This window comes from Mirounga angustirostris, unplaced genomic scaffold (genome assembly GCF_029215605.1).
Source record: "Mirounga angustirostris isolate CCGP_5_RB_7025 unplaced genomic scaffold, mMirAng1.0.hap1 SCAF_3, whole genome shotgun sequence".
Taxonomy (NCBI): Eukaryota; Metazoa; Chordata; class Mammalia; order Carnivora; family Phocidae; genus Mirounga; species Mirounga angustirostris.
This window is the reverse complement of record NW_026991711.1, coordinates 148,067,831-148,095,806: the sequence shown is the minus strand read 5'-3', so window position 1 is coordinate 148,095,806 and position 27,976 is coordinate 148,067,831. Positions and strand designations below refer to the sequence as shown.

The following is a 27,976-nucleotide window of genomic DNA, read 5'->3' as shown; positions in this document are numbered from 1 at the left end:
CTTACTGAGAGTATAGAAAATTTTGAGGAAGGCTAATATGATTGAAATGAAATAATAAGAAAACAGTATAATCTAGCATTTGTAGTGTAATGTTTATTAATGAATGTTGCTAAAAGTAAATTGAGAAATTAAACTATTTTAGATAGTTTTTGAAACCTCATCTATCCTGATATTCTATTAACTGGCCTTTTAAAACTGCTTTCAGTATCCACAATAAAGAACTACAGGAACTGTATGAGATTGTGTTTCTTCTGATTTTGCAATTGAAGATTATAATTTCAGTCAGCCTTATTTTACTGTTAAGGGTATGTCCCTGCATTTCTTTTCTTTTCTTTTCTTTTTAAAGATTTTATTTATTTATTTGACAGAGAGAGACACAGTGAGAGAGGAACACAAGTAGGGGGAGTGAAGGGGGGAGAGACAGGCTTCCCGCCGAGCGGGGAGCCCGATGCGGGGCTCGATCCCAGAACACTGGGATCATGACCTGAGCCGAAGGCAGGAGCTTAACGACTGAGCCACCCAGGCCCCCGCATTTCTTTTCTTAAAAAAAAAAAAAAAAAGCCAGTTTAAACTGATTTTCATAAGAAAACTAGCCTGAGATCTTTAGCGTGAGCCACTAAGCTGATACGGCAAGTCCCAGTAAATTATATGACTCTATGGATGAACCCATGCAACTGGTTCTCCTATTGGGCTTGACAATAACAACAAAAATACATTACCATATACCTACCTGTTGGAGGAACGGAATCACAGAACAACCATGTCTCACTATTCACTTATGTTTTTGCTATTGCTTTTGCACTTACCTCAAAGGGTTTTACATCTAGCCGTCCCAACTTATTCAGTGAGATACGTCTTTCTCTCTTTATCTTTTCTACATTAGATGTGTCTGGTAAGGAGTAGCTTCTCCCATTTATTGATGCTCTTCTCAGTTCTGTTATGCTATGTCCAGTTTTTCTTAAACACTCCATCTTGAGTTTCTCAAGAGGTTGAGTTTTTACAGAAATTACTGCTAAGTGTTCTGAGATAATTTCTGGATCTATTTTGATTGCTTTATTCCCAAAATGAGGAACTATTTTAATTGGAAAATTTCCAGTTGAATCTTGATATGGCTCTTCTTCCTCTAACTCATGCATATCAATATCAGCATGCTTTTGGGCCTTTTGAATAATTCTGTTAACATCTAGATTTCCAAAGAGATTAGCATTTGAATTCTTTCTGCTAACTGTATCTAATGGAAAATGTGAAACTCCATTAATAATTAAACTAGCCACTTTTCTAGGGAAAACAGTGTTTGTACATTTTATATCATCATAAAGTTCTTCCTGGGTTCCAGATTGTTGCAGTACATTACTATAAACAGAATCAATAACCTGAGAAATCATTTCTATACTTTCTGGATTTAAAAGGTGTTCTTCAGGATTAGCAGCAACAAGATTAATATTACTTTGGGAAATTTCAGCTGTCACAGATTTTGTCAGTTGAGATGCAATTATATTGAACTCGGTCTTCGATAAATTTTTTGCATCCATGCTTGAGGCACTTGGCAACCTTACTATTTTAGCCAAGAACAAGGCCAATGCTTCCTCTAAAAACCTGGCATCTAACATAAAACCTTTTTTGGATGAAGACTTTTCCTGGGACTTAAATTCATCAATAATTTTGACCACTTTTTCCATAATTTTGACAGCTTCCAGAACTAATTCTGAACTTGATACTTTGTCCTCTACTTGAGGTTGAAATTCAGAATTGGAAATTTCCTTCACCATTAAAAGACCTATTATATCAGAGATGACATTGCTCTTACCCATTAAATCTTTAAATATAGAAGTGTGTGAGCCAGAGTGCTTTAAAACACTGGCATAAACAGAATTAACTACTTTTTCAATAGTTTCATTGTTAGCTAAAGGTACAGTAGGCAATTCCTTGGCTGGTGGTACAAGTTTAATCTTACTTTTGGAGATAAATTCTTGTATTGACTTTAATATTTTTGAGCTTATTTTTTGCATGTCAGTTTCTAGAGATTTGGTTCTTTCCTTATCCACTTTTGGAAACACAGATAAAAGCTTTAATAAAAATTTTACAGCGATTTCCTCTATTATGTTATAAGGCAGTATGTGAACACATGATGGTTGAGGCTGGGGATCATCAGCAGTTTGGATAACATCTTTAAGGATATTTTCAACAACACTGTCAACTTCTGCACACTGATGTGGAGTTAGCTCTCCAGAAAAATAGTTTTGCAATTGATTGCCAGTCACTTCTTTCAGGACTAAGTCAACTATGCTTTCTGAAAGGATTCTGCATCCGCTGGCTACACAATTTTGTATTATCTCCTGTGATCCAAACTGTGACAAGAGATTATTATAAATAGAATGAATCACTAATTGAATAATTTCATCATCATTGGGATGTAAGGATGCCACATATTGTGTTGTTATATCTTTATCTTTGGAGATTGCTGTTGTAACTTTATTTAATAATTTCATTTGAAGGAAATCCAATTCTGTGAACCAACTGTACTCAGATGTTTCTACTTCAGTGTTGGATACTGTTGAGAAAATTTTGGATAAAAGAGCTGAAATCACATTTTCTAAGAATTCATGAGGCAGCATGATGGTATATGGTGATGATGTTTGACATTCTTTGCTGGCTGTTTGTGCCACCTTTTGGACCTTTCTAACAACATCCTTAGATTCTAGAGGGAAACATGCTGAAGCTGTAACGTCATCGCAAACTATGAAATTAAGCTGATGTTGAAAAATTTCATTTATCACTGCACTGGTTAGTCTTCTTGCTAAATTTTCCCCATTATTTTTTATGTTCTTACAAATTGAGTCTTGAGATTTATATTCCTTCAAAATATTGCACACAGAAGAATGAACAACTTTGTTGACCAATGTTTTATCAATTACTTGTATTTTATCTAGGAAAGGTATCTTATTTGATGAGGGTTTTTCAGTCATTTTATGCATAAGTGGCATTTTATCCAGAGTTATTTTCTTAATGTTGGAGGATGTTTCATCTGTAGTTGATTCTTTACGCCTGGGAGGTGCATTAGGAAGTGATGACACCTTATCTACAGGTGGAAAAAACTGATTTCCCTTATGTGGCCTAAATACTTTAATTTGAGCATCTGAAAATTCCTTCAACAGGGAGTCCATAAGTTTCATAGCTGTATCATAAAGTTCAGCTTGATTTTCACCATCATTTTTATTTTGATATCTATCACATATTTGTGTTTCTGATGAGGAAGAAAAGAGCAATTTGTTAACCATTTCGATGATAACATCTTCTAAAAATTTAGCAGGAACAATTCCAGGTTTACTTTTTGGTGGGTAATGAGGACTGTCTGATTTATTAGGTTCATTTTTAATCTCCTTACTTTTCACTTTTTCTGTTTTTTTCCCTCTCTCACTCTCTTTCTCTTTTTCTTTCTCACTCTCTATCTCTTTCTCTCTTTCTGTATTTCTCTCTTTCTTTTTGACTGGGAGACTTTTCTTAATTGAGAGGGATGAATCCTTTGTTGAAACAGACTCTGTAAAATTTTGGCGGACTTCTTGAATTACATGTGATATTGTATCATTTGGGAGACTTTGGGGTTTTGAATAATCTGATTCTGGAGAATGATATATTTCTAAAACATTGTCATAAATGTTTTCAATGACATTTTGAACATATTCATAATTTAAGTATTGTTCCTCATTTATATCTGTTTGAGATGGAGAGTCTTTTCCAACCTCCTTTTTTGGCTTTTGGTTAACTGTTTTCAAAATATTTTCTGTTGTGGTCCCTGTATTTCTCACTTTGGATGTCAAAGATAACTGAAAGGGGTTGTCTTCCTTTTTTAATGTATTTTCTCTTGTTTTGTCAATCTTCTTTTCATTGTTTATTTCAAAATTTGGTCCAAGTATTTCCTCCTCATATATTATAACATCAGTAGCTACTGGAGATTGTGTGTACACCTTATTACCTTGTCTCTTCTCGTCTTTTGAAGCTGATATGCTTTTCTTCTCAATTTCATTATTTTTAAGAGTTACCCTCAAATCTAGTTCCTGCCTATCTTTACTTTTCACACTAGTAGTTGGAGAACTAACTCCTGATACATTCTCATATTTGTTAATTGAAATTTCCATTTTATTTTCTGTCTCTTTCTTTTCATTTGCTACACTTGCAGCTGGCACTGATAACATGTTAATTACGTTGCTTTTCATAATTCTAGTTATAGAGGTAACTTTTGGACCTTGGATGTCACCTTTTTTCATTGATGTTCCTTCAGTTTTGAAACTTTTCTTTTTACTTATTGCACCACTGTCTATTTCCAAAGTGTCCATCACATTTTTCTGGTCTGTGGTTACAGAAGTGTGTTTATATGATTGTTTTGGTAAAGCAAGTTCATTCTCTTTCAAGCATCTGTTTATCTGTGTAGAGGTTTGCTGTGGTAAGTGCTGAACCCTTTGGGTAATGTTATCTGGATTTAGAAATGAAAAGAAGGTGGAAGACCAGTCTCCTGAAAAAAGTGGTTGGATCTTAAAAGCAGAGATTGCCTTCTGAGCTAAAGCAGCAATCATTTCTGTCACAGTGTTACTCTTATCATCCTTCTGAATATCACTAGAGCCATATTTTCCTATGAATTGATCATACACAAAATTGGATATCTTGTCAACTGTTTCTTTATCAATTGGTGGAAAAGAAAACATTTCCTCAGCATTTGGTAGAACTTTAATTTTACTTTTCCTAAACTCTCCTATCAGAGAGTTTGCAAATTTTATAGCTAAGCCCACAATGCCTGGCTCTAGGATTTCTTTTTTCTTAGCATCTTCAGTAATACTTGGAAGAGAATAAAATTTATGAACAAGGTCAACGATTACATCTTCCAGAAATGTAGCTGAATATAGAGAAGGCTGTGTCTTTTCTTTACCAGGTTTACTAAGTACAGACATATGCCCATAATCAGATACCTCACTGGAAGATGATTCTTCTCTATGTAAAAATGGCTGCAGATGATGATCCATGATTTCCTTCATGATGAATCCAGCTATTTTACTGAGGAATGAGCCTCCTTTTTTGTCTGCACCTTTCTGTACTTCAGCTTGAAATTCAGATTTTTTCAAAATATTATTACATATAGAGTCAACCAAATTCTCAATCATTTCTAATTGCATACTTTCTGCATTCTCCTCTGCTGTGGCAAGACGGATCTCATGTTCAGAAATTTCTTTGATAATTTCATCTGTCAGCTTTGAAGTTGCATCTACAAACTCACAATCTGATGTAACTTCTTCCTCTTTTAGTTCACTTTCAGTGTCAGGTGAAGGGAAGATATGCACTAGCAGCTTGTAAATCATATCTTCCAAAAGAGAACGAGGCAGCACAGTAATACATGATGGCAAGGTATGGCTATCCCTTGTGATGACATTGAGCACATTTCTAATGATATTATCAGCTTGAGGGGAAGAATAGGAAGAGGACACTAATTCTCCTGAAACTAATGATTGCACCTGATAGTCATAAATTTCCTCTAATAGCAAATGATATATTTTTCTTCCAAAACCAACAGTGTCACTTTGTATAGCCCTGTATACTTGAATCAGAGATTTATATTCATCTAAAATTTTTTCATAAATAAGGTTGACTGTTTTTTGAACAATTTCTTTATATCCTTCTGAAAAACACATATCATCATCAAAGTTATCTGCAACTAAAATCTCTGATGTGGTAAACTCCTGGACAATTGAATTTACTAATGTTGTAACAATGCTGGTAATTTTGGCTTTTACTGTATCTGGGTTTTCAGCAGACAAGAAATTATGTGAGAATGCATAAAGGAGTTTACATAAAAGCTCAGAAATTACTTCCTCCAAAAAGAAAGCTGAATTCACAATGAAAGACAACTCTCTTTGTTTAGGATCTATTGCTTTCTGTTTATATGTTTGATCAACTGCTGATGAAACAGGAGTTTTATCTCCAGATAAAAATGACTGAAGATGGTGGTTAAAGATTTCTTTTATTATAAAACTTGCTATTTTTGAAACAGGTATATTACTTATACCTTTTTTATCTTTTGTAAGAGATTGGTATAGATTTGAATATGAAAGATCAGCATAAATGGACTCAACCATAGACTGGATATCTTTTTCTGAAATTATACTTTGTTTTTCATTTCCATGTTTAATAATACATATTGCATGTTTTGAAATTATTGACATAATTTCATCTATCAGTTTTATGACTGTATTACTTAGGTCTGATTGAGAAGTATCTAGGTGTTCTGTTCTGGGGAACAATGGACTCATCTGAGATATAAGCTGAGTGACAATTTTTTCCAAATCAGTATGTGATAACATGGTAGTATATATTGTTGATGCCTGCCTTTGAAATCTTGATTTGGTAATGTTACATTGAACTCTCTTCATCAAAATATTAGTATTGAGTTTGGAGTGTGACTTAAAAGGAAGCTTTCCTATAAGGTTTGGACGAATTTGGAAATCAAAAGTTTCAGCAAGGATGATTTGGGTTATCCTTGCAGCTAATGTCTTTGTGTCATTTAGAAAATCTTTATCAGGCATTATTTCCATCTCATATTCTTGCAGAAGTTTGCTGTACACCTTGTCAATAATGTTCTTGACTATATCTCTCTCCACTGGGGGCAAACACAGTTGTTCCTCAGCATTTTCTAGAATGCTAACTTCAAATTTTGAGAATTCCTCTGCTATCAAATTTATGAGTTTTTCAGCTTTATCAAACAGTTCATCTTCTGAATCTCTTACTGATTTTGTTTGTACAATGCCTAATACCCTGTGGAATATTTTGCTTAAAACCCCAGAGACTACATCTTCCAAAAAAGTTGAGGAATAAACAGTGGCATAAAACCACTGCTTTCTCTCATCATCAAAATACGTGTATGATGAAGAAGGTAATAGCTTTCCATCCACAAATGGCTGAAGATGTTGTTGACAGATATGTTTAATGATAAACCCTGCTATTCTATCAATAAGAATATCATTACTACTTGTGATATTTTGCTCAACTGGTTCTTGAGACTCAGAGTTTTGTGAAATATTTTTGAATACTGAGTCAACAAGATGCTGAACATCATCTTCTGAATAAACAAATTTGGTTTCTTCTTCATTTTTTGAAAATTGAATTTCATGTTGGAAAATTTTCATCCTAATATCACTGATTATCTTTGAAGCAATTTCATTGAAATTCGCTCTTGATATGTCTTTTGGAGTTTCTCTGTCTGGGACAATGCTAGATGCAGAAGGAAAGATTCTAGATAATAGTACTCTTATCATGTCTTCTAAAAATGTGTATGGCAGCAAGGTGTTATATGGAGATAAACTCTGACTTCGCTTGGTAGATTTATTGATGTTACTAAGAATGTCCTGAACAATATTCTCAGCCATTGAAATAGAATGGGAAGATGACGACAATTCCCCAGAAAAGAGTGGATGAAGAAGGTAATCTGAAATAGCCGCTACAATTAAATGGGTAATATTTTCCACAAAAATATCACTGTCTTCAGACTCTTTATCAACTTCAGGGTCTAGCCCATGCTGTTTTAAAACATTTCTATAAATTGAGGTGACAAGTTCATCCACAATATCCATATTTACAGAGGTGTAAGATTGTTCTTTGCCATCATATAGAAAGTGAATTTTAGCTTTGTGAAAATGGTTATTTATTGAGTTTACTATTTTTTGGGTCATATTTTCCAGTTCAATTTCAGTGTTACGCTTTGGACTGAAAATCTTTGATAAAAGTCTGGCAACAATTTCCCCTACAAATGTATCAGGATAAATACCTAAGGGTGATGGTGTCTGGGGTCTGTGTGACTCTGTGACTTCATTGAGAACCTGCTTAACCATATTTGATACTGCATCCAATGGAGTCTTTGGACGAGGCAAACCTTCTCCACACAAAAATGGTTGAAGATGATTTTCAATAATCTCTTGGATAATAAAACTGGCTATTCGGTCAATCATAATTGGGCTTCGGCTAACTATACTTTTCTGTATTGAAACAAGAGAGTCAAACATTTGCACGATATTACTATAAACAGAATCCACCATCTTCTGGAGGTTTTTTCCAGTACATAGATATTGATTGTCATATATAGTGAACCAAATTTTATGTTTTGAAATGGTTGATATAACCTTATTTATTATACAGGTAGACATTTCATTGAAATCTGAACTCATGAAATATTTGTTTCCCAAAGAGGAAACCTTGTTGGGTGAAAGAATGAGTTGAGATAAAAGTCTTCGGATGATATCTTCTAAAAATGAGTGGGACAACATGGTGCTGTAGCCTGTTGAAGACCTAGACTGGGAAGTAAATTTTCTCAGGTTACTTTGAAGTTTCTGCAATATAATTTCAGCTTGGAGAGAGTAATATGAGTTTGGTACGAGCTTTCCTCTGAAGTAAGATGGGAGTTGGTAGTCTAAAATCTCTGACAATATGCCGTTAGTTATTTGTTCTGCTATTGAGGTATTGTCACATGCTAGATTATCATCACAAGTCATTTTCAATTTATATTGCTGTAAAACATCATAATAAACTGAATCAACAATTCTACTAATAGTTTTTTTATGGACTGGTGGAAAACACAGCCTTTCTTCAACATTCCGTAAAACAGTGACTTGTGCGTTATTAAACTCATTCACTACATTGTTAACAAATATTGTATTCATCTCATAGAGCCATCCCTCATTGATGTTTTTGTTTTTGTCCCACAGTGAAATAGAGAGATTAAAAAACAGTTCTGAAATTATTTCCTCCAAAAATGTGGCCGAGTACACACCTGTATTTATATCTCCTGGATATAGCTTATTATGGATGGGTATTGAATCCACATCCTTTGTTCCCTGTCTTTTGAGAGGTGACACAGAAGTGGAATTTACTGAACATTTCTTGCCAAATGCTGCTTGTATTTTGGAGCTAACCCCACTGGGACTATTCAGGGATCCTGTCAAAGCATTACCATAATGACTCGTGAATCCTAAAAAGGCTTTACCTTGTCCTAATTCTGTTAATTCTGGCCTGTTTGCATTTATGAAACTAGACTGCATTTTTTTTCTTGCGTACTTCAAAGGCTTGTTTGCAAAAGGTGGGCTTTGGGGGAGTTGTACACTGTAACATAGTTTGTCCATCAATGATTTAACCAAGCTGTGGGAAATAACAGTAAGCAAAGAGTCTGATGATAATAAATCTTGATCCATTTCTGCCAGATTTTCTAAAAAGTCTGACATATAATCTCCTTGAAATTGTTCACAGTCCATTGCTCCCTTACAGTAATCAAATTCTTCATCTTCTACACTTTGCAGTGTTTTTAAAAGTTTACATTCTTCTGCTAATATTTCATTGGAAAGAGGGCTATTATCAAGAAAAACAGTGTTTGTGCATTTTTCCAAAAGTGTTCTGATAAGTTTCTCACACACGACATTGAGAAGAAAAACTGATTTGGGGGTGAGGCCTAAGTTATTTTCAAGTATGCTGTTACTTTGCTGATCATTTGAGGATGAAAAAAATGTTCCTGCCTTTTTATCAGAACTCATAGCCTCACCTGGATGTTCATCTGGTAAAAATAAATCTAAAACAATATTAAAAACTTTATTGACTACTTCTTTGGATTCACGAGTTTTTAGAGTACCAACCAGATTGTCTAACTGACATGCCAGATAATTTAATTTACTTTTTTGAAGGAGATGATCAATTTGGTAATTAGAGGATTCCCAATCTCTGGAGCCTTTCTGTCTTTCCATGGTATTTGTTTCATTGCAAATGGTCACACTATTTCTTCTAAGCATGGAAAATGATTTTTTTCTTCCATTGCTTTCAAGATGATGGTTTATTCCTATTTCTTTGGACATTACATGAATCACTCCTGTTAAGAGATCCTGAAAGAGATTATCAAAGTCAGCAGAAGCTGCTCTTGGGCAGTAAATGTACTTTGTTTTTAAAGGAGACATTTGCTGTGCAATGTCAACCTCTATAATATTACTGTTAAAAAGGATTTCAGTGATGATATCGGAAATACTTAAAGCAAGTTCCCCAATAGAAATTGACCTGCTTTCAAACATTTGAGAATTAATTGAAATAATCTTGCTAAATCCTATATTTTGGCTTTCCAGTGTTTTCTTTTTTTCTCTACTATCTTTGGTGTTACCAGAAATGCTTGAAGTTAAATGGCAAATAATAGACTCAGTGAGATGTTCACAAAATTGATTAAGTGAAGAATCACTGTAGATACTTCTTAGAGGCTGTTTTGATTCACATTTTTTCCTTGACAATGTGGAAATAACACACACCTTCTCCTCACTGGAAACTGAAAAAAATTACCACTTTTAGCATGCATAAAGAGAAATATGTAAAATTCAACATACTGGTAATTATTTACATATGAATTTCACCTACGGAATATCTCACTAAAGAAAAAAACATAGTCAAGAAAGAAATTGGGTTTTCTTCAGATATTTATTACCCACCTGTGGAATCTTAATTTTAGGCAGAAAGTTGAGAAAATAACCCTGAAGAATTCAAGTCTCTCAGTTAAGTGCTGATATCTCTCTTGCTTAGATGGGTTAGGGGCTCTAAGAAGCTGGAAATCATGGGGCAGAAAAATGATTTCCAAGTTTAATGTTACAATTTAGCTTGTCTGCAGTGATCTCTAGAGAGCTCATGTAATTATTTAAAATTTATTTTTAGTGAAAATAGTTCATGTTAGGTTATCCGTTACTTTTTTTTTCAAAGAATTTATTTATTTGTTTGGGGGTGGGGGAGGAGCAGAGAGAGAGGGACAAGAAGGCTCCACGCTGAGCACAGGGTCATTGGGGGGCTCGATCCCACGACTGTGAGATCATGACCTGGGCCGGAACCAAGAGCCAGACATTTAACCAACTGAGCCACCCAAACATCCCTCTGTTACTTTTAGGGAGCTACAGAGATGTGTTGCAAAAATGACTTGATTGAAATGAAAATGTGCTAAACTGCAGAAGGATAGGTTGCAGTGTCAGTAGTACTTTAACCCCTAGATTTTAGTTTGTCACAACTCTATTCTTTTTTCTATTCAAAAGAGTATTTATAAAAATCATATACCTCCCTGGGATGGCCAACTTCTTCAAGTGGCAGCCAGAGAAACACACTATTTTTTCTCAAAACTTAATCATCTGTTATACCTCTGCATTTGAAATCAGGTAAAATTGTGGAGATGGGAAGCTTTAAGCTGAGCTTTGACTGCTAGGCAGGCTTTGGCTATGTTGAGATGAAGAAAGTGAGGAAAGAGTATTCCAAAAGGAATAAGGAGCAGGAGTAAAATCACTGGAAGGCCCTGAACATGTCTGAAAATAGAGAATAGATTTGATAGAGAAAAGTACCAATGGGATGGAATCATGGATCTTCTCTTGTTTGTTTTGTTTTTCTTTATAATTCTCTAAGTTTAGTTAGGCTATGTTTGGAGAAAGTCTGTTTATGAACTTGAAAATTGCAGACACACAGCTATCCATCTTGAAAGAATGCCAGTTTTAAGGATGAGAAATGACCTCCCTATGCAGGTGGGTAAGACTGGTAGGATATGTTTTCCTGTTTGAATGATTGGCAAATGATGTATCTGAACTGGTATTATGGCAACTAATTACTGGTAACTGGAATTATTGATCTAGTTCAGGGGTACTATAGCATTATTAGAATATTACCAATAATGAAACTGCCAATAATCAACAGGTTTTGATATATAAAAAATGGTTCTTACATATGATTCAACCTCTTAGAAAAGAGTGAAAATAACTTTGTGAGGATATGTTTAGATTTTAAGGAATTTAAGAATACTGGACTACAATCAAAACAAATGGTTAATACCACTGTTCTTATACATTGTGACTAAAGATGGCAAAGACTTCAACTATTCACCTTGAAAAGATGAATCACTAACCTTCAATCAGTTAACTGTATATTTGGCATGATTAAAGAGAAGTCATGCATAAAAACTTTAAAAACTCTTTGGAGCATCTATCTCATACTCAACCAAAATCCTCTGCTTTAAAGTAATGACACTTTCTCTCATCTGTAGTTATGGAAAACTGATCAACAGGCTTGTTCAGATTCAAATCATTTAATGTTAAACTTTTTTTTTTTTGTATCCTGATATGTTAAGAAGTAATTAAATACTCCACTTCCAAGGCTATTTTCAGAAAAAAATAAATAAAAAAAATAAAAACAAAAATAGTAAATTCAGCTCCTTGGATAGAAGAGCTTTAAAAATATCTATTTTTTCTAAGTTATCCCAATTTTTAAAGTAGGTTATTTATTGCTTACCTCTAGTTTCAAAATTCTTGAAATATGTGACCACAGATGTGGAAATATGTCTTGCTACCAAATGAATTTCCTTTGGACCCAGTTCATGATCAGTAAAAGCAATGACTTTAACTTCCTTCAGAGCCTTTCCATTTGGGGATCTCTTACTTTCCCATTTTTGCAATAAAGAAAAATCTTCTGTGATGGCTTCAGGTTTTTTATTTTCTTCTTCAGGTATACAGCTTATTTTTTTATCCCACATTCCAAGCAAACTTTTCTCCTCATTCTTTTGTCCTCCAGATATTATGGACAAAGGGCTTTGCTTTGATAGGAAAAATGGTTTCATTGTTTCCATGTTTTCATTAATGTGTCGTTGACTTGGAAAACCATAGCTTGACAGCACAGTATTGACAATATTTTCTGCAGCTAAACATATTTTGATTGGAGAAACAGTTGTCTGAATTTGGTTTGGCTCAACTGGTTTTAGAGTTCCATAATGAAATACTCTTGGATTTTCACCTTTTCCTATTTCTATGAATGACATGACTTGCTTTAATGCTGCTTCTGTGGACTCATTTGCTTTCTTAAATAGTTTTTGTAAGACACTGCCTTCAGGGAGAGAGCTATTTCCTTGCATGATTTTGTCAAAATGGCCAAAGTTCGATTCCCTTGGACTGTAGTCTTGTACTTCATTTTTAAAGCATGATGGTATATTTTCTGAATCAAGCCTTTCCATTGGCTCTGAGCTTTTAATTGTATCTTCTACAGAGGCTCTGGCATATGAGGGTAAGTTTGATGAAGCCCTATACTTTTTTTTTGTATTTTCCTCTGAATAACACACAAAACCAGGTACACTGATTTGTGAAGGATTATTCCCAAAACTAACTTCCTTTAACTTTGATGTGGGCATTTTCATATTAGTTGCTAATTCAACCTGATTAACAATATAGGTATTTTCTGCTCCTTGGAACAAACTTTTGTTGGGAAGGTTATTGATATGATTACACTGGTCCATCAGTGTGCCAATGATCTCACTTGCTATAACAGTCTCTTTCAATGTGCTAATTGAAGATGGTTCCACTTGGCTTATTTCTTTGTCTAGCTTGTTCTTAATTATACTTAGCATGTCACTGACAATATTAATAGCACATGTAAGTAATTCTGAATGGAATGAGTGAATCTGTAGAAGGGTATTCTCTATGTTTTCCTTGGAAATAATAGTATTTGAATTGGTTTCATCAGAAAACTTTTTCAGTGGTTGTAATTTTGGCAACATCTTTTTGTTTAATAGTCTCTGTTGGAGAGGAAAAAAGTTTTCTATAGGCATTTTCACTATTTCAGAAAACTCATATTTAGACATATATTTAAACTGCAAGTCTACAAATGACTCTAAAATATTTAAAACCCTTTCTATAATTTCTTGAACAATTTGGTTGCTGGAGCCCAAAGAAATTTGGTCTACTGTATTTGTGTTATATATTGGTACACTGCTGAGGATGTCCTTGATTGGCAAATCATATTTACTTTTAATACTAATATATTCTTTCCTGCTTGCTAGTGTTTCTCTCCTATCTGGGGAGGGCACTTGGGACAAAAAACACAGCTGTAATTTTTCAAATAGCATTTCAACAATTTCCCTTCCAAACATATTAATTTGTGCTTTGGTATCTTCAACTCTAGTAGAAGCTCCTTTGAAATGATTATAGCACCTGCTTTCACAATCCTGAAGCTGTGGCAAATCTAAAAGTGAAAGAGAATATTCTAATTCTTTTGCTTTTATTGGAATTTTAGTCAAAACATTTTCAGCTATCATCATTAGCTTAGACTTTTCATTTTCCATATCATTTGATTCTGCTTGCCATTTGTCAAACATTTTTTTAAATATACCTTCTTTAGGAAAAAGCTGTTCGAGCTGTGAAGAAACATTTTCCAAGTAAAAACATGCTTGTGGTTTGGCAAGATACTCTGCATCTGAATTCCCCTGTGAAAGTTTGAGATCTTCCACATGTGAGAATTTTATTGGATAAGCCAAATTGTGGTTACTTTTTGCATATAATCCTTGCAAAACTGTATTAACTATTGTATTTGCTGCCATGATTTGATCGGATGGTAAAGCTTTAACATTTATCATTGCTTTAGTTTGCTTCACCTTTTCAAATTCTTTCACAGTTGTTTCCAGGATACTACTTATTATATCCCTGGCATACCTTTTTAGTTCTGAAGTGGACAATTTCATTTCCAGTAAGTTTTTGGCATCTCCTGATGATAGTGTGTGTGGCAGCCCAGTGGTAGTCTTGGACTTGCTGTCTTTTGGAGTCTTCTGTCCAGGACCTAATTTGGTCTTGCTTTTGACCTTAGCACAAGCAGGTCCTAGGTGTGACTTTGTTCTAAATTTAGGCAAAGGAATAACTTTTGATCTTGCTTTTAAACTTGTTTTAAAATCTGGTTTGGGGCTGCCCTTAGAGCTCACTTTAGAACTGTGTGGCTTTACAGGTTGCAACTCATCAGAACAACTTTCTGGGGACAAAGTCTCTTCTAGATAAATTGAGGCAAAATTTATGATCTTATTAAGAACCATTTGGACTAAATCCTTCCCCACTTGCAATGGTGAATACTGCAAAAATTTGTTTTCTAATAGAGAGACATTTCGACTGCCTGCATGAGAATAAACCTGTGGTATCACATCTCTGGGGGGATTACTTCCTTTTCCTGGTTGTTTAGTTTCTTTGATGCAGGCTGCTTTCTTAGACAAGGTATCATTGTCAGATGCTTCTACTTTTTTGTTGCTTTCATTTAATGATGTAACAACTATAGAGTACATTTTCCCCAAAACACTTTCAACTATGTCATTTGCTACACTGTTAGTCTGTGATTGAAAGAAGTTTTTTTGCGTTATGTCTGATGTTTTAATTTTAGAGTTAGATATTAAGTGGGGGATTTCATTAAATGGAGGCAAATGGCCTATGATTTCCATTATTCTTTGATGCACTTTAGTTAAAACTTCTTCCACTGCACTGAGCAATGCAGTCTTTTCTTTTTGTTTTGATTCTCTTTTTCTCATAAATATTTCTTCCAAAATAATTCTCTGGCTTTCTTTTTCCAATGTTATTTGGTTTTGTTCCATTGGATATTTTGAAAACCGAGATAATTTGTTTTTTTCCTGCTCTCTTTGTCCCAGCGATATTTCATTTGATACAGTTAGGTGTGAAAATAATTTAGGAATGTCTTTTGAGTAAACATTAATTTCCTTTGCAGATCTTTTATCATATAAACTCTTTAAAATACTGTTGACAATTCCAGTCACGATGATATTTTCTTGGAATGAAATGTTGTTTGGATATGGATACATCTTTTGAATTTCTAAGTCTAAGTCATTTTTAATAAGTTTCAAAATGGCACTGGCAATGATGTCTGCATATTCCTTAAGACTAGCTCGTGAGAGATGAATTGTGGAGCGAAGATTTTCTTTGTAACTTGCAAAAGTGGAATCTGGGAGCTCTTGGCTGAGGATTGTTTTAGTGGATGTTTTCAGGACATTCACATTTGATTCCACTTGGCTTGATTCATGAAAGATGCTATCATCTTGTTTATAATTTTCCAGTTCCAGGCTAGCAATTGACTTTTCTTTAGACTGGAAAGCAAGAGTAATTAAGGAATCTATTCTTTCTGTGGCAAAAGCTTCTAACCGATTGAAAATATTTTTAGTAATGAAGTTAGCATTTTCCTCACATGGGTCAGGAAATTTCTTGGCATCTTCTTTCTCTACTGTAGTTATCTGACAATCATCAGCATAAGCTGATTTCAGACTTCTTAAGGATGGCAAATACTCTGTTTTTCTTCCACTTTTTGACCCCACAAGAGGAGGCTGTTGATATTCTGCTTTTGAAAATATGTCACCAAAGATCAGGGGCAATCTTGCAGAAGTAGGATTTTTTGCATTTATGCTAAGCATGACAGCAGAACTGAGATTATGAAGAACAATATCCACTATATCATTAGATATCAAAATGACATCTGATTTAGGAACTGAAAGTTTTGGAATAATTTTATTTGCACCCTTGATGAATATTTCAGGATTTGCTCCGGAATGTTTCCCAGCTATGCTATATTTCAGAGTGGATCTGGCACATGATAGATTATTTTGATACAGTGTTTTTTCATAAATATCACATAAGATACCTTCAATGATATCTTGTATTTGAAACTGAAGCACTTTTCTATATTCAGTCTTATTAAACAGCTTTTTAATAATACCTTCTTGTTGATCTGAATTAATCTCTTTCTCAGAATTGTTTTTGTCACATTTGCCTTTAGACGATACAATATCTAACACTGTTTTAACAACTTGACTTGCAATACTTTCAGAAACCACAATGTTATGAGTTAAGAAGGGACTTTCCCTTTCTTTATCTAATTCATGTTTGATTCCTTGTAAAATTTTTCTAGCCACTTCTGTTGCATATGTATTTAATTTATTCAAAGAGAGTTGACACACTGAGTTGGTCTTTTCTGATGTAATATGATCCACTGAGCAAGAGGACAATTGATCATCAGAATACAAATCTTTGGCTGATAATGCTTTGCTTAAGGCACTTTTATCCTGCTGAATAGGTAAAGCCACTGGAACGGTAAAGTTGATTTGGGGACAAAAGAGAGATTTTACTTTGGAAGTAGCAAAAGTCTCTAAATTTGTTAATATTGCCTGTACAATATCTTCAACTACATTTACTTTGGCCTGTTTGTCAACATTGAATCTGGACTTAAGAGTACATGGGTTCTTGTCTAGCACAGTAACAGAGGACTTCCCTCCATGGGTGCGTTCATGTAAAGAAACATTTGCTCTAAAGGTGATGGTTTTATACCAATTTTCACTTGCATTTCTTTCCGGCATAGCAGCCAAGTAAAGTTTATGAAATACAGTTCTAACAACATCATCTGCCACTATGATTACATCTGCTTCAGATACTAAAGGACCTATCATTTTATCTATAAATTGAACAGATGTTTGAGGAATTGGCTCATCAACATTGTGAACGATGCCACTTAAATGAGAGTGGGAGAGAGAAAGCACATTTAATTGATTGACCAAAGCATTTTGAAAAATTTCATTCAAAATATTTCTTATAATGGGAACAATTGGAGATTTCTGTGGTTCTTTGAGTTTCACTTCAATTTTGTTTAAGGTTCTTTCTAGAACCCATTGTTTAAGAGAATCTGATTTAGCTTCTTCTCTTAGTAATGTTCTCTCCCCAGTGAATTCTTTCTCTGTATGTGAGACATCTTCTAGAAATGAATCTGATTCAGCGCCTCCAGGAAGAAAATTTCCATAGGTTGGCCTGTATCGATAAGTTTCAATGCCTTCCTTTTCAGATTCAGTTTCATTAAACATATTTGAGGATACTGCATCTAAAATTAAGTTGACTATATTCTTAAGCATTTGTTTCTCAGGTGGTGGGGTATTTACACTTGTCCTCAAATCTAATGAGTTCATATTTAATTCTGTTTGAATAGCTTTCAAAATAGTACTTGATATCTTCTTTGCATTCATGTATAAAGCAGACTGCAATAGTTTCTCATGTGTGTCTGTGAAAATACTGGGACTTTCATATTCCAAGTCTATCTTATTGCTTTCTTCATTTCCATAAGTAATAGAACCCAGAGTTTCTAAATTTCCGTTAGCGAACCCTTTCAGTTTAGCAAAAACCATATTTAGAATATCTGAAGCTAGAGCTTTCAGTTCATTTGGATGTATTTCTTTTGTGCTCCCTGTTTTGGAGGACACGGGAGCAATAGTTTTTTCTTTATTTTTTGTCACCTCTTTATTACCCTCCTGAATCATCCTGGAAACTATGCTGGAGATTATGTTAGTGCATTTGGCCATTTCCTCAATAATTGAAGCAAATGATAGGTTGTCGATATCAAGAGACTCTGAGACGGCTTTAAATCCAGAACTTGCAAAACTGGTATCTATATCAACACTACATAATTTTGCAAGGATGTATTCAAAAATTGTTTTGGAAATGAGCTGAATATTAGACTGCAATGTAGTAGCCATTTCAGGATTTTCATTCTTTTCTCTGTTTGGTTTACTACAAGATGGCTGATGGTGTTGATGGGCTCCTATGAGCTTACATAACATTTCATATAGTGTTTCCCCAATACTGTCTAACACTTGCAATCTAGCATTGTCTTTGAGATCTTTTCCATTTACAACACTATGGAGGGCACATGGAGTAGCCAAATATTTGTGAAAAGATTTTTTATCCTGCCTACTTGGCAAACCATTTTGTTTATCAACATTGTCAGATCCATATGAAGTTGCAGGCTTTGGCTTATCTGAAGGGAGTGATATATTGCATTGATCATAATGTCCACTTGATAACATTTCATAAATATAAGTTAATAATGGAGATTCCATAACTGAGACAAGAGATTCTAATTTATCAGTGTCAGTAAAAAACCCTTTACCTGTAAGGGATTTGGTATGGTCTATTTCCCTACAGTTTAGGCTTCTCTTATTGAGTTCTAGTTCATTCTGGATAGCATGCAAAACAATGTTTACCACTTTAGTTGTGTAAGTACTAAGTTGAGATTGTAATGAAGATTGCTCCACAATTGAAGGTTTGAAGCCCATTTGCAATTTTGGACAAAAGAATGACTTCAGCCTTTTAAACACTGTATTAATGATCTTATCAGTAATGTCATCTATAGGTTGAGGTTCACTTTTTTCAGATTTTAACACAGAAGGTTTTGCAGGATCTACATTGAATGAAGATAAATATTTCACTTTCTTTTCACTGTCAAACCATACTTTTAATGACTTTTTATTTGGTGCTTCTTTGACCAGGTGTGGAGTATCAGAACTACCTAGAGAAGTTTGAACTGATGATGAAATGGAACCTTTAGTGATATTGGGAATGCAGCTTGAAGCCTTATGAAGTATATTTAACAAAGCATCTGTTATTTCTTGAGCCACTGCACTAATTTCTGACACAGAGAACATCTGGTCCATCCATTCTTGATGTGACAGTCCTTGAGATTTTTCTGAAATAAGAACTGAAGCTTCTTTGCCAGTTTTATTGTCTAAGTGACCAGGCAGAACAGAAGATAGGTCCTTGAGCATTTCTGTTAAAATACTTTTAACTATGTTTTCTGAAGCCTTTTGTATGTGATGCTTTTGATCTTGGCTGAAAATCAAAATGTCTCTATTCAAACAGGGTTTTCCCTTTAAAATTTCTTTATTATTAAAAGATGGTAGCTCAGTCTTTAAACCCCCATCACAAAATGCAACTTTGCTTCTTCGAGAAGCAGCATTTGCAGGTGGTTTGCTATTTCTTTTATATTCAAAACTGGTGTTTCCTTTTGTAAACCAATTCTCAGGAACTTGTTTCTGTGATTTTGGCTTTTCATCTTTGAAAGATGAATCAAGCACATTCTTCACAATTTTGTCTATTTCTTCATTATCATCTTCAGAATAAAGGACCATGCCAGGAACATTAATAGGTGGAAATGATCTTCTAGACCTAGGACCATTAGATAATCTAGTGCCAGTAAGTCTGTACTTTTCTTCAGTGTCAGAAAGATTTCTTGGTCTAGAGTGTCTGCATTTTTGAACATCTGCTTTTACTGGCTCCTGATGTAGCTGAGTGACGATATCATCAAGAAGCTGAAGGAGTACTACTGTTTCTTCAGATGCAGTAAGTCTCTCGTTATTAAGTTCAGTTTGTACATATTCTAGTATAGTGCTGATTGCTTCCTCTATATATCCAACCAAAGAGGACTGGGAAAAAATATTTGACATTAAATTTTGTATTTGATCTTTAACAATTAAATTAGCTGCATCAGGTTCAGGACCACATTTCTTTTTGTTGTCTCTTTTGAGGGACATGTATGTTGGGTCTGTCATAGGTTGCTGATCAGAAAGTTTAATTGCATCTTCAAGATAAGGAAGTTCATTTTGCTTACAAGATGCAAGAGTCATCAGCTTTTCTAAAATGGCATGTACCATATCCTCAGCAATATCACACATGGGTTCCAAATTATAAGGCAGTGAAGCTTTTAAAGATTTTCCATTTGATGGACTGAGATATTCTTTACTGGGTGGTAAGCTTGGTTTAATGTCAACTGGCAGATCTTCTTGTGAAAATATCTCAACACATTTTTTCTCAACTGCAGATTGTAGCTTCTCAAGCATACTCTCCACAATCTCTGAAGCTGCTGAGCAGATATCAACATTGGAAGGCAAGTCTCCTTTTTCAGGTTCACTCTGGTCAACAAAAACTTCAGCAGTAACAGAAGAAATAGAAGGAATGGCCTGCGTTAAATCAGACATTATTTCTTGAAAAATACTTTCTAAAATCAATTCAGTTTCCCCTTTTAAGTGACATTTAAAGTTAACAAAAACATTCTTTAAATTCTTCATTTCATTCATGGCTTTGGCTTTTTGATCAGGAAACAGTGGACTCTCTAAGCCATCTGTTTCAGTGGTGGCATCCTTAGATTTTTTTGTGCCTGTTTCAAATGATGCTAAAAGGTGACTATCAGATTTACAAGTTCTGAGCTTAGGATATGCATATGTCATACTGGTTTTATTATATTTGAGTTCAGGTGATACAGCTTGTCTTTCCACGTGATATGTTTTACCCACAGTTGTTCTTTCCACATGGGCAGAAGGTGGTTTTAAAGGTGTGGTTGGTTGCCTTACTGATAGGTCAACTGTAAATGCACAGGGCTCTCTCCGAAATGTTTTAGTTGTGGCAGATGTGTAGCTTCCATATGTAAACTCTTCACTGCATGTGCTACAGAAACTTGAACTCTCTGAAGAGAGGATGGAGTCATCAGACACTGGATATGCTTTAGTTCGCAACCTTTCTTCATACTTTGTGATGGCTGGGTATAATATACTGGTCACTGTAGCTACAACCCAGGTCATTATATTCTGAATTATACTATTCAGTTCTTCAGAAGTTACCTGGAAAAGAGGCAAGAAGGAATGAAGAGAAACTCATGTAACAACTTATTATATTCTGGGACAGAGGGTAACATTTAATTTTTTACATCAAACAGTACCTAACTGGATACCATCATATGGGTTATAAAGAGAACACAGTAAAGAATTTATTTAGAATTTCAGATTACTGGGGTGCCTGGGTGGCTCAGTCGTTAAGCATCTGCCTTCGGCTCGGATCATGATCCCAGGGTCCTGGGATCGAGCCCCGCATCGGGCTCCCTGCTTGGCCAGGAGCCTGCTTCTCCCTCTCCCACTCCCCCTGCTTGTGTTCCCTCTCTAGCTGTCTCTCTCTCCCTCTCTGTCAAGTAAATGAATAAAATCTTAAAAAAAAAAAAAAAGAATTTTGGATTACTTTCAAGTTGGTTTACTCTGTACTATAGTAAAATAGTTTTTATAAATTTCTGTTTGATTCACATTCTCTCCAAGTTTTTTGTTGTTTTTCCCCAACATTCGTTGCTGAGATAAATGACTTTTTGGTAAAAATAGAAAAAAAAATTACCAAATTGCTGTCTAGCCAAAGAACATGCAAATTTTGGCAAGAAGAAACAGTGTCTACAATCCAATGATATTATTTAATAATATGCCAGATTATTTATTACAAAGTATTTCTCAAAACAGATGTGGTCAGAACATTTGGGTGCCTTCAGAGGCATCTGTCTAGCTAAGATGTAAGGATGAAAAATAAGCCATCTCTTCTTCTGATTCTCTGCTGCAGAGGAGAACCTATGATTTGTATATATGGAAATCAGTGCAGCTATTAAAAGTTATTTAATAGGCAACAAAAAAGTTAATGCTTATGGAGACCAACTGGCTTTGTAGTCAACAAGAGAGTATCAGTGCAAACTGTTTTAGATAGGAAGGCTGAAAAAAGATGGTGAAATGAAGGAACAAATTAGTTAAGATAGCAACAAGGGGCTCCCCCTAGACTGGGGTTTAAAAGAATCAGGAGCGGGGCACCTGGGTGGCTCAGTCGTTAAGCGGCTGCCTTCAGCTCAGGTCATGGTCCCAGGGTCCTGGGATTGAGCCCCGCATCGGGCTCCATGCTCAGCGGGAAGCCTGCTTCTCCTCTCCCACTCTCCCTGCTTGTGTTTCCTCTCTCACTGTGTCTCTCTTTGTCAAATAAATAAATAAAATCTTTAAAAAAAAAAATTTGCTTTAGACCCTTAAAAAAAAAAAAAAAAAGAATCAGGAGCGAGGAACAAGGGTAGGGAAATTGAATTCCTTTTGAGCCAGAAATAGAAATACAGGGGCCAGATTTGGAAAACCATTTTCTTAGCAGTCATTGGTGATGTCACAGCTTAAACTGGACCAAAAGTAGAAACAGTGCATCTGTAGAATTCTATAAACCACTTCTTATTTACTGAAAATTAATTTTGGGCTTGCAAAAATCCTTTTGCCTATAATAAACGAATAGTCTGTTTTTAAATTGTTATTACTCTTAAGACATAAAGGCTGTAAATATGAGTAATTGGCAGCAAAGCCTGGACGTCTGGTATATAGGCACCAGGTTAAACAATGATTCCTATAATGGGGCTGTTCATACCCAAAATATTACCTTAAATTAACATGGAAATATTCACATTTCAGGCAAACATCCAAAGAAAATTTAACACCTATGTAACACACTCTCTTTACACATTTTAGAGTGGAGGCACCTTAGGAAAAGCAATTCTATCTTGTTGTAATTCACGAGTCTCCTAATATATTTTTTTCCTTTATTGTACAATGGCTAGTGGTTTGAAAACATTTTGGATGACAGCATATGTTATAAAATACTTGTTTTATATGATGACATCCTAAATCAAACATTTTAAAAATAAAATCTAAAATTTAACAGAAAAAGCAATTGTTCTAATCCACTACAGCACATATAAACTAAGACATTCAATAGATATTATTTTTCTTATTACCAGAGATACTAAAAAAAACTACATTGTTACGCTAAGGCTAGGTGTGAAAGTTTCCAATATTGATATATGAAAGAGAGATATTCCTTAAGTTTTCTGTGTGGTGAAATGTAGTAATTAGAACCTAGTTTTCAGTTGCTTTCCATTTTAATATTAAACTGAGAAATATTCCCTTGAATCAAAGCTTTTATATTTGCTACACATTCTATGACTTGAATAAGTGTCCATGTGAAAAAGTATGTCAGAGTATGTGTTGTTCTCCAACACCTTTGTCTTTCCTGACTGGTCTTAATTCCAAAGTTGGGCTTTGTAAGTTGGACCATCTTATCTGTCTGTTCCAAGTCTCAGCTCATAGGTGACAAGGTACTTTTTTATGTGACATTCTTAGGTGACCAGGTCACTTCTCACTAAAATGGCTAGAGCCAGACCCAGGCATCCCAGCTCATCAGCCAAGTCTGCAAAGCCATGTCACCTAATGGCTTCCCATGATAAAATGAGTTTGTGTATTTGATGCTGTTATGATGGCTAGGTCCTTTAATGTCATTCCACACATTTCTGTGCCCATGAGACTTCTTCCTGAAGGGCCAGCATTATTTTTGATAAGAACTTTAGATCACTGCAAAATTTAAGAATTAACTGAAAGTAAACTTTAAAGAAAAAAAAGTCAAAGAGATAGACTAATATCGATAGATGATTACTCATTATTTGATTCACGTTTTTTTTCTACTATGATACATTAGAAAGTACCATAAAAATGTTACTTTATCAATGGATTTTATGATACATACTTTCTCTTGCAAGCAATTTTGTAGGAGGTTCTGTTCTCTGTAAAGTCAAGAAAGGTTGGGCATTTAGTTATTACCTAGGGTCAAGAATTTATATAACTTTTTCCAAAATTTCTAATCATTGAATCATCTGTTTCTTTTCTTTATATCTGAGAGTTTTTCTACAGAAATTCAAAAGGAAGAATAAACTTTATTTTTTGTCCAACCCCCGCCCCCCCCCCCCCCAATTTATCCTGCTCCTTTGATACTCACATACTTTATTGCTTGGAAGAACAGAATTGTAGCTGCTGCATAAAAAATATGTCTATCTGAAAAGTCCAATTCTGAGCCACCTTTGTCAAGCCTGCTTTGTGGTTCTCTGGGGGAGGACACAGAATTGGAGGGAGAGGGTGGGCTAGTCCTTTCTGTCTGCTAAAAGGTACCATGAGGCAAAGTATTTGACCAGAGCTTTCTGATAATCATTTACTTACCCTTTTAAATCCCATGGTCCCACCTACACTTTCACCAAACAGCAGGAAGGGAATATGTGCATGATATTCAGTAACTATTAAAATAATAGGTTCCTAGCCATATGCAATACTAATTTAGATGGAGACCTTTTCTTCATATGAAGATATTCTATCATGTGTTCTAATTAGAATTATTTATCGGGGCGCCTGGGTGGCTCAGTCATTAAGCGTCTGCCTTCGGCTTAGGTCATGATCCCAGAGTCCTGGGATCGAGCCCCACATCAGGCTCCCTGCTCCGCGGGAGGCCTGCTTCTCCCTCTCCCACTCCCCCTGCTTGTGTTCTCTCTCTGGCTGTCTTTCTCTCTGTCAAATAAATAAAACCTTAAAAAAAAAAAAGAATTATTTATCAACACACACTAAGGGGAAATCGGAGGGGTAGACGAACCATGAGAGACGATGGACTCTGAAAAACAAACAGGGTTCTAGAGGGGAGGGGGGTGGGAGGATGGGTTAGCCTGGTGGTGGGTATTGAGGAGGGCACATTCTGCATGGAGCACTGGGTGTTATGCACAATGAATCATGGAACACTTCATCTAAAACTAATGATGTAATGTATGGGGATTAACATAAGAATAAAAAACAAAACAAAACAAAACATAGTTTCTGAATTGTAACAAATAAAAGAAAATAATGAGAATTATAGAAAAAACAAATAGTTAATAAAGTCAGATCAAAGACCATATTGTGATACTTTCATAAATTTCAACATGGGCTCTTTATAATCAGATATATGATACTCTCATATATTTCAATCCTCTTCCTACTTTCTTAAAAGAAAATTGACATTCCTTTTTCATTTTTGTAGGCCTGTGCTATACATTATAACATTCAGTTTTTCCCCTTTAAAGTCTAAAATTCAATCACGAGAAACAGCAAGACTGAGAATTACATCCTAAATCTTGGCAGAAAAACAAAACAAAACAAAACAAAACAACAAGCAAAAAAACCCCATCTTCACTCGTTTCAGCTCAGAAATTAGGCTTGGTAGTAACAACCCATATTTAGATTAGAACCTTTATTTTTTCAGGATCTGGTTTCTCAGGTCAACCTAAGCATAATTTTCTTCTTTTAGACATTCTGCAATCTAACTCTCCCAGATTCATTTTTTCTATTCTCTTCACATTATACTGTAGGTACCAAATGGAACTCAAGGAGCCCAACCTATTGACTGATAACTGTCCGCAATAGGCTCTCTGCCCCAAGGCATGCATATAGATCCAAAGAGCAAAGACTTAATAAAATTGACCAAATAACAGAAAGCTTTAATGAAGACCACTTTCAACAGTTGTAATAACCATAAAAGTATGATATCAGTGAAAAAGGCAGAGTAAGGAGCTCTGAAAACTTACTCTTCCATAAAAGCAATGGGAAAACTGGCAAAAAAAATTTCTTTTATAATTTTATAATAAATGCTTTTATAGCCATTTTTTTTTAGTTTTCTGAACTCTGAAAATTAACCAAAGGCTTTCAGCATTCCAGAGAATGTTTATTCAAGAAAAATGATTGATCTAGGTAAAAACAGTGAGCCTTGTGGGGTTTTAACTTGCCCTATTTCTATCCCCTTTCTCCAGCTCCATGGTATCCTTGAAAAGCAACACCTTTCAATCACAGGGGCATGGCTTTGTTCATTGTGGTATCTGCCTAACATTTAGCATTATGTTTTGAACATAGAAGTTTCTTAATAAATGTTTGATAAATAAATTCCCACTTAAAGTCTTTTGGATCTAGGCCTAATCTCTAATACAAAATGAAGCCTTTGTGCAGGTCACTAATATGGGCTTCTAGAACTGATTCCTGGTTTCTTGCCTTCAATTTTTCTTATATATTTCTATTAGAGTTGTCTATGACCCCTACATTCCCCCTCCAAACCATCAGAGTGCCACCCATTAAATAAACTACAAATAAACTACAAATTCCTGACCACAGTCTGCACAGCTGCAGACTTACTACCTTCTTCACTTTGTTACTCCTTATGTCTTCCATCCAATAATATGAACTTACTCATTATCTAAGTGCAGGACATAATTATTGCAACTCTGTTTACCCCCACTGCTATGGTATTTGATTTGTCTTCATTCTCTTGTTCCTGAATTTCCATGTCTATTTTATAAACTTTCTGTATGCCTTTTGTATTAACATTAGAAAAAAATAGAACTAAACAATAGAAGAAAGAGAGGGAAGATGAGGTGGACAGTATATCAGATGTGATGATTCTATCATAAAGTCTTATGAAATCTGGAGTTAAATTAGAACATGAGGAATGGGATATGTGTATGATGGGAAGAATCAGACTGGAAAGTATTGTTAGTTGTGTTTTATTTGTACTCTGACCTGAGGTTAGAATGGGTACATGAAACTAAAAGTATTTTATTCCCGTCAGTTTGGGAGGGACTGGTGAAGAAGCTCCAGGCCATGCCTAGAGTTAATCATCTTAGCTGAGCTAAGATTTTTAATGAAAGAGTACCCAAAATATTTGCTATGAAACATTCAAATGATTCTGTGGTTCTGTAATCTTGGGTGGGAGAAAATGAAGAGGCAGGAATTAAGACTTTATTATGAGCGTCTTCTAACCTATTTAATGAAGAGGCAAGTATTTATATTTCCAATAAATAAAAATGTATTTATTCAACAAGTAAAATAAAAATAGTATTATTTACACATGATCATCATTCCTCCACTTTGTACTTTAAACTGAACTCATCAGTTTTCTTCCTTCTGCATCTATTATAGTGCTACATATCCTATGAACTCTCAGTAAGTCAGTTAAATTGACAGCCATCAGTCCTAAAAGAAGATACTTCCTCCAAGGAAGTTTGATCTGAATATTTTGATACCCTTTACCACCATACATCTCTTAACTTTGACCTACCATTTTCATAGGGATTTGTGGTTTCTAAAGTATATCGTGGACATTTGGTTTTTTCCCCCTAGAGTTGAGAAAATCATACATAACCACCAACAGAATAGGTGGCCATTGAGGTTTGAGGAATTAAAAATCCCTCAGGCCCCCCAAATTTCTTCTTCAGAGACTTGCAATTTCCATCCTCAGAGGTTATTATTTGAGGTTATACTGCAAATACCCGTTAGGAGAATAATTGATTAAGTCATCAATATTTGCAGTAAACTAACTTACCATCCTTGGGAAGCCAATAATCTCAAAAGGCCTAAGAAATGGTAAATGTGGGGCGCCTGGGTGGCTCAGTCGTTAAGCGGCTGCCTTCGGCTCAGGTCATGATCCCAGGGTCCTGGGATCGAGCCCCGCATTGGGCTCCCTGCTCGGTGGGAAGCCTGCTTCTCCCTCTCCCACTCCCCCTGCCTGTGTTCCCTCTCTCGCTGTGTCTCTCTCTGTCAAATAAATAAATAAAATCTTAAAAAAAAAAAAAAAGAAATGGTAAATGTTTCAAAGGTGATAAAAGCAAAGGAACAAGGTCCAGATGCTGGAAAACTCTTGAAGAGGACGGATTATGGTAG

The 27,976-nt window shown here is 35.0% G+C and overlaps 1 protein-coding gene across 1 annotated transcript in view; it reads right to left on the bottom strand.

Annotated features, from left to right (window-relative positions):
• Positions 1-27,976, bottom strand: part of FSIP2 (fibrous sheath interacting protein 2) — a 106,678-nt gene that overhangs the window by 32,006 nt on the left and 46,696 nt on the right. Inside the window, exons 15-18 of the mRNA XM_064586796.1 lie at positions 24,000-24,036; positions 14,820-21,265; positions 12,316-14,771; positions 807-10,330 (exon numbers count right to left, since the gene is read on the bottom strand). Of these exons, the coding sequence (XP_064442866.1) occupies positions 807-10,330; positions 12,316-14,771; positions 14,820-21,265; positions 24,000-24,036 (18,463 nt within the window). The remainder of the gene's footprint in view (positions 1-806; positions 10,331-12,315; positions 14,772-14,819; positions 21,266-23,999; positions 24,037-27,976) is intronic.